General features: G+C 44.5%; 1 protein-coding gene across 1 annotated transcript in view; it reads right to left on the bottom strand.

Moving 5' to 3' along the window:
- Positions 1 to 682: 682 nt before the first annotated feature.
- Positions 683 to 8,131, bottom strand: part of UNC80 (unc-80 subunit of NALCN channel complex) — a 2,521,865-nt gene continuing 2,514,416 nt past the window's right edge. Inside the window, exon 64 of the mRNA XM_086955549.1 lies at positions 683 to 6,534. Coding sequence (XP_086811675.1) covers positions 6,271 to 6,534 — 264 coding nt within the window. The 3' untranslated portion in view covers positions 683 to 6,270. The remainder of the gene's footprint in view (positions 6,535 to 8,131) is intronic.

Raw genomic sequence — 8,131 nt, 5'->3', positions numbered from 1 at the left:
ATTTCTTGCCGTTTGCCGGGCAGTCTTTTGCTCTGTGGGGTGTGCCTCCACAGTATCCACACTCTTTCCGCCTTTCCGGTGGTTTCTTCCCTCCTAGAGACCGTTGTTTGGGGCGGACAACATGCACTTGTTCCGCGACGGTGGCCTGTTCACTTGCGGCCGGTCTGTGCAGCGCCGCCTCCATGTGCGAGGCTCTCGCTTTAGAAAGTTCCTTGGAGCGGCCTAGTTTCAGGATCTCTGCAAGGGGCTTTCCATCTTCCTGGAGGATTTTGACCCGGAGATCGGAGGAATACATGTTCTGGATGATCTGACCACGTATCTCCTCTTGCTCCTCCCTGAATCCACAGGTGCTGGCGAGCTCCATCAGTCTCCCGTGGAAGGCATCCAGAGACTCATCTGCCCCCTGCCGGGCTTGGCGAAAAAGAAAGCGATTGTAGTCCTTGCTGATCATGGGTTCGAAGTAGGCGTTGAGCGCCTGCAGGAGTGTGATGTAGGTGTGTGGCGTGGCCTCTGTCAGCGTCTTGTAGATGCGGTGAATGTCCTTACCTCCGAGATGCAGGAGGAGTGCCCTGCGGCGGTCTCTTGCTGTCCCCGCGCCTTCGAAGTAGAAATTGAGGCGCTCCGTCCAGTCCTTCCATCTTGGCGCCAACGAGGCAGGCGCGCCGTCGATCACGAAGGGCTCGATCGGGGGGATGGACGTCATCGTGGCGCGGGCACTGGTTGTACCACTAGGGGCGCCGTGCTCTGGATTGCGAGGCGAGGCTCCACCACGTGGGGACGGGCGCCACCGGCAGGGCAGCCGCCGCCGGGCCCGCTTCACAGATTAGCGAGGGTGCGCGCTGCTCTCGCGAGTCATCAACAGCAGGCGCTGTGACCAGGAGGCGCCATGGGATAGCGAGGCAGGGCGGCCCTGAGGTGGCTCCAGACAAATTTCCTCACACCGGACACGGCCAGGGCTGGGCCGGATCGTCGATGCGGTTTAGGCTGTGCAAGAGGCACAGCGTGGGGTCAGACACCCCTCGTCGCCATTATCAGGTTCGTGACTCCTGAGGGGCGCGCGGGCTGAGGGCGCGCCATTAAGGACTCACACGGACACCTTGCTTGGTTCGTCGCGTGGTCCCGACTAACTCGGGGACACGCCCACTTTTATTTAAGTAAACTACGCGGCGCCGTGCGCCACCGCGTATGCGTACGTCTACGTACGCTGATCAACTAGACCGCAACTGTGCGGTCGCAACATTACAGGTACAAGAGGAAGGAACATGACGGATATGCTCGACAGCATTACTCCCAAAGTATCTGGGCTTCTTACCCGCCCGATACAGCACCTTTTGTCTTTAACACAAACACTATTCCAACTGTTGGTTCATTGGTCTGTTTATGTTGGCACTTAACCCACTCAGCATCAAACTTCTAACGGTACTTGACAGAGACACACAGACATAGACACACAGACACACACACTCTCTCTCTCTTACTTTCAGGTCACATGGAGAATTAAATGCAGAGGTGTGTGCTTGTTTCCCAGTGACGGCTGGGCTCTGACAGGGGAAATTGAAATCCCCCCATTGAAAAATGTCAAGCAACGTCTGAATGTGGGGTGCTAATAATAAGTCACCTGTTAAAATCACTGACATGCAGGTGCCCCCCCCCCGCTCTAGCTGCTGCCTACCTATTGCTAACAAAAAGGTAAGACCCATAACCAGTGGGCAACACAAGGCTACGCTTACAACACGCTTATGACAGGGACACAATAGAGAAAAACATGAAATACCTTGGTAGCAGTACCTCTGTCTGCCATGTTTCAAAAGCCAGTGGCTGCTGACCCTTGCTCAGGGCATTGCAAATATTAAAAAGAGGCCCTACTATTTGATTCCACTTCACATTCTTCTCAGCACACTGCAAAAATTGCTTTGAAAATTTTCAACCAGACCAATCTGCATTCAGTCTTTCACGTTGAAACCGTGGAGAAGTGTGGCTCAATGGTTAGAGCGGCAGACCCTGATGCAGAGTTCTAGCCCGGGACCAGGGTTCAATTCCTGCCTCGGCGGGTCTTGGGCTAAATTTCCTCGGACCTGATAATTCTCGCCTCGGTGCTTATTCTAATTCATGGGTCCCACTCTGCAACTCTGGGCAATAGCTTGCTTAATCTCCACAACAGCCCCAACAGCGCTAGGATGCCTGGCTTCACCTTGGGGGTGCCCAGGATTGGGCACTTCACAGGGAAAAGCCAGGAAGGGTTCTACAGCGGTATGTGTACAAGCGCCGAGATGCCTCATGGGTGATTTGTGCACTATACAAGTACTACTACATTTACATTTACTACAAACCTGAAATGTTGCTACTGGCACAGAGAAAGGTTGCACACATCGGGGAGTTGGACGTCAAAATGTGACATTGCACCAGCACATTGTAAGGCCTCTAAAACTAAAGAAAGCAGCATCACAGATTATTTGCATTTTCACAGTGGAAACTGAGCTGCAACTTTCTCACAGGGACTGGTCGGACAGGCACGAGCAACACATAACACTAGTGAAGATATCATCTCCTACAGTGATTAAAGGTAACACTAGACAGTGTGTACAGAAAGCAGAATCTCGAGAGCATCACTGACCGGCAGCATTGCTTTTCGGACAGTTGGACTTTTAAATTCGCCTTCTTTCCATATATATTTCTCCACTATGGGATCTTCCAAAGATGCCTGTCTTTTGAGAGACAGATATGAAGCCTATTTCATAAGGCTATATTCAAGCATCCCAAAGGTAAATAACCCCTCTCTTGACCCTAATCACCATTTTACAGAATCATTCTGTGGGTATTATAATCTACAATGATCCAATGATCAGCTTGAACAACCTCTGATGCTCTAGAGTACCAGCCCATACCAGCAAATTAAGGCATAACAATACCAGGGCATGAATTCTGAATATGTTTACAATGTTTAAAGGGCTGGAGCTCTTCACCGTAACACAGTATGTGCCCCTCTAAAACATTTCCCCTCCTTTGTCCAGGCAAGAAGGTCCTGATGATATTCACACCAACGCTTCATTAATCAGGTACTGGGGTAGGGAAAAGCTGCAGAAGCGAATCACCTTTTGGCCCCAACACAGAATACAGCCACAACTGCATCTTTTATTTTACTGCTGAAATTCCAGAAATGAGTGCTTTTCTACAGAATTTACCTTGCCTCAAAGATTTATCCATGTTCCAAAAATCACGGTGCAGTCCAGAAGTGTTGAAATTAGCATTTTGGGATCAATTTTAAGAGGGAAAGATGAAACTGAAGGAACAGGATGCCACCTCCAGTTGCCACTCCTCTTTTAGGCCGATATTGTCAGAGCACACATGTATGTGCTTGCGTGTGGGCACTGGCTCAATTAAACTCATCTCTACCTTTTTCTGTTTTTATAAATTACGAACATTTGATTTGTACCGACTGATCTAAAGGGCATTGGAGTTCAATAGGAAATCTTAAACGGAGTCAAAACAGTCCAGGTGAATACAAGACTGCTCTAGTTTATTGTCAGACACTTTCAATTCAGAGTGTAAGGCACAGATGCATTGTTCTTTCTGTGTGCCACGCTGCGCGCCTCCCTGTGATGTGTGTCTGATGAAGCTTAATCTGGAGTTGCTGTATGATGGCCACTGTTTTCCTAACTATTATCAGCTAAATCTTCAGAATTTGGCACGTTTAATTGTATACATATTATTTATCTTTAATGTTGTAGATTAAGGAAATAATTCATTATTAGCATGACTTTACTCCCGAAGTTGGTTTTAAGTACATAGAGTAATGGTGTGACAGACACCAGCCCTCATTACGAGTGCCCAGATTAAGGCCCGTTCCTGTGCAAACACCTGTTTGTGCAAGGGCATGAATTATACGTTTTGCGCCAATCACCGTATACTCTGCTTTTTTCCCCACAAGTCAACCCTGTCTAGATTTACTACGGAAAATGCCTATAAAATTTTGAAACAAGAGGAATTTGGTACGAAAATCACTGTTTCCGCATGTCATTCCCCATACTGAACAGGGAAACTCGAAATTAGAAGTAATAATCGCACCTTATGAATTTCAAACGCCCGAGTTACCACATTGCACCCGGTGTGATAATTACCTCAATCTCACCAGGCCTTTCATAGTGAGAGCCCTCCGTGTAGAACAGACTCAAACAGTAAACACTCTTTACATATCATATTCTAAATAGAAAAGGAAACCTCTACATGATGAAAAATATACTTTTGTAGTATGCACTCCCGACGAATCTTAAAAGCAAACTGTCTTGGTCTAAGAAAAGTCAATTTAGTGGAGAGGATATACTCACGAGGTAGAAGGAGGTATTATTGGCTGTCTTGTGTTTCCTAACAATCACAGGTAAGTTGCATCTGACAAACGAATGACTAAAGACAATTTTCGTCAACTTTTGTTAGTATATCAGCGAATCCAGCTCTGTGTTTGAGACATTGCTCTGTGGCATTTCTGCTGAAGGAGCTGTGATAGGGTGCACTATTTACCTCCTGTGCCCCTTAAAAACAGAAACATAGATTTCTTTTTAAAATAGAGCTCTAAGACACAACCCCACATTCTGCATTCGAAATGCCACGTTACAAAACCACATTAGGGCTTTCACATACTTATTTTGCTTATTTACAACAGTAGTATGCTTGTATCCCTACTCATACAATGAATCAGAGCATAACTGTGCCTGTTAAAGTAGAGCCATATCTACTTTTATATTAATGAAGCAGACCAGGCCAACTTCTCTGATTGGGGCAGATTTAATTTACAATGATCAGTACGGAGACCCTGCAAGCTCTCCCCGAAATACAAAATAGCTAACTTGTCAGCTGCTGTGATGTAGGCAGTAGAATCGCTTCAACAATACTGTTGGGCAAGGCCTATTTTTCTATAACTTAAACGCAACCACTCTTACGTTTCCAGCAAGAATACCTCACCAGGCTTAAATTTTCTTGAGTAAGAGAATCTCATCAAAACGGGATTTTTTTTGTTTTTTAAATATGACATACTAGTTCTTGTCAAATAAAGTCAGGCCACATTTTCAAAACACACAATACTGCCATTTTTACTTTTTCAAATTAGACCTACTCCCCCACACATATAGTGGAGTCAGGCCTAAATGTGCAAAGTGGTATGTCGTCCTTTCCCTTCCTAGTTATAAAATAAGCCCACACCCGCTTCTGCTTTTAATATATTAAATTTCCCTAAATAAGCCTGGGCCACGACTCATTCCTTCAGTTGAATCCTGAACAAGACGTAGACATTGACAAAAGACCTATGTCTTACAAATAAATTGCAGAGGTGTACTCTTCCACTTCTGTATTGAGGCAAGGACTACTTTCCAGCGCTGGTCAATAAAAAGGCCAATCACTTGTTTATCCAATTTTGATACTATGTCACAGGGCTATTCTTTAAGCACTTTGTTTTTTGGTAGGATTTGCTTGGTGATATAGTAGCTATTTTTTTGCTATTTTTGGGAAATGTATATATGTTTTTTAATCAAATTTCTGAATTTGTGTTTGTTATGTAGCTATCATTGTTATTCGTTGGTCGCCACTTAAGAACCGAGCAGGCCACATACAATTGTAATCATTCGCACTATTTATTGAGCATTGGCTCGTCTAACTGACATAAGAAAAAATAAAAAAACTCCCGTCCTAGTCTTTTGCTTCTTTGGACAACCCCTTTTCCCTAAGATAGGCTATCCATAATGGAGCTTTCTTTGACCCATTGCACTATTGCCACCACCAAGGATTACTATGACAGTTTAACAAGTGCCCCCACATGATGCACATGAAGGTTGCATCTGACCTTGCCATACCTTCATCTGTTATAGATTTCTTCCCATCCAATTAAATATAGCCTCTCTCACTAGTTTAGGAGAAACATTCTTCAGAAAAAAACATTTGTTTTGCAATTTCACATTCCCTTATTCACACCTGAGTGTTTTTGAAGACATTCAGCTCGAAAACCCTTGGACTTTTTAAAACGAGCCCTGATCAATCATATGTTCAAATATGGAGCCAGGAATCTAAAGCCTGCTGATGCCTTTGCTGCAGTCCCTGTTTGTGTCCCGGTACACTGTGGAGCACCTTGGGTCGGTTCACAAGTGATAGGTCATCTTCTGAAAGAGGTTGTGAGAAGTCTGCTCAGCTTAGTCTCTCAACTGTTTCCTTACACAATCACAGGTGTAACAGAGAGGTGCTTCAACAGGCTGCAAAAGAAGGCCAGTAAAATTGAACCAGTAAAGCCTAAACATGGGATTCGTCTAAATCAACATCGGTGTCTCCCAGTTCAATATGGGTGAAGTTGAAGTGGCCCGACAGCAAGGGGTTCTCCATGCCACTGTCTTCGCTGATGTGTAAGATAGTGTCCTCATGGTGCAGAAGGCTTGTTGTCTCAAGTTCGGTGAAGTCCTCAGAGTCTGAAAGTTGGGCTGCAAGGGAACGGTGAATGGGCGATGCCATGGCTCTGGCCTCCAGGTCTTCCTTCTTAGTTGTGCTGCGAGTCTCACTCTGGAAGAAAAGGGGCTTTCATTTAAAAGACAAAATAAATCATGAAAATTCCAGTAGCAAGTGTTGCATTTTGAATATGCATGATATGCAGCCCAAAAGACCCCCAGGATGAAGCATCAAAAGCAATCTCTTCCTGAAAAATATATTTGTCTTCTGTTCCATTTCATACATGCTGCTAAAATGTCAATACCAATTGATGCTTCCCACCGCCAAACAGTAGGTTAAAGCACTTTGTATTTTCTCTGCTTTCTTAAATCAATTTTACTGATTTTGGATGGAGAAAACTACACTGCCAATACTCAGTAATTTTTTTGTTTATTAAATAATGTTGAAAATGAAGTAGTGCAAACACTGTCAAAATCATAGCTAACGGAGAGCACCACAAAAAGGAATACGAGAATCAAAGTGCATACAACATCATTGAAAGTCATGCACAATACATTAAGATAAAAAATCAAAAAAGCTTGTCAATACCCTGGGAAGGTCTGACATTGACTCATAACATGAGAATGGCTTACACGCACACCTATCTACTTCTCAATGCCTTTGTTATAGAGATATCCGAGTAAAAAAATAATCTGCCAGCATTTGTTATCAAAACCTCCAATGCTATATTGGTACAGGAGAAAATAGGCTCTTGGATGCCAATTAAGTAGTCTTCAGGGTTATCAGCTGCTACACATGGCTTTTACTTTACCTCCGCTCAGGGGCCATGAAGGCTGCATTTTGCCAAGTTTAATTTCTGCTGTTGCTACTACCTATCATACTCTACCCCTAGATCATCCGCTGCAAAATAAAGGCTATTGATGGGCTAAGGTTCGGACAAGCAGTCAATCGTGATGTCATCAAGCCTCTTAGGGTCTCTTCACATACCCCTGCACTACATTTGTATTGGATGAGGTAGTGGTAGATCGTTATATTTTCAGGTGTTGAGTTTTACTTCTGCTGTTTATCACAGCCTTTGAATGCTTCAAGGCAATGGGGATAAACGTTTCCAAAGTCTACATACTGCAGAACTTTCTTATGGGTGGGTCTACATTCAAATGTCCTTTCAAAGCTGCTCCCCAGACACAGCCTTTGTGTAGTGATGCCCCTCACAGCAAGGTAGTCTCCAACATTAAACACCCACAATAAAGGCACAATGGGACTGATACTTTCTACTGGCTGACAGCAGCCCAAACTGAAAGTGTGATCAAGGAAGACAAAAGGATGTTCCTCACCTAAGGGAGTCCCTTCATGTTGCACAACAAAATCTTCAGTTCCTCCTCTCAACCGTACAATCTATCAAAGGGCAGTTATTCCGGAAGCCTAATGAGCAGCTCCTTGCTAACAATCTTCATATCATTTCTGTGTGTGGATTGCTACCCTTCAGCCATAGGAATGCTGGTAATATACTCCAACTACCTGGGGAAGCTGTACTCGCCCCCCATCTTGTACCATGTAAAACTAGTAGCGCCCTAAATAAATCTCACTTTGCTTTAATTTTAATATTGTGAGCCAAACTTGAGAAGACATCCACTCTAGCATTTGCAGAATCTCCTTTCAAGGTTCGCACCCAGCCAATATGTTAAGCTTCTAATGCCTGAGATGATCAGCT

This window comes from Lissotriton vulgaris, chromosome 2_1, assembly GCF_964263255.1.
Source record: "Lissotriton vulgaris chromosome 2_1, aLisVul1.2, whole genome shotgun sequence".
NCBI classification, from domain to species: domain Eukaryota; kingdom Metazoa; phylum Chordata; class Amphibia; order Caudata; family Salamandridae; genus Lissotriton; species Lissotriton vulgaris.
This window is presented reverse-complemented; position numbering and strand designations above follow the sequence as displayed.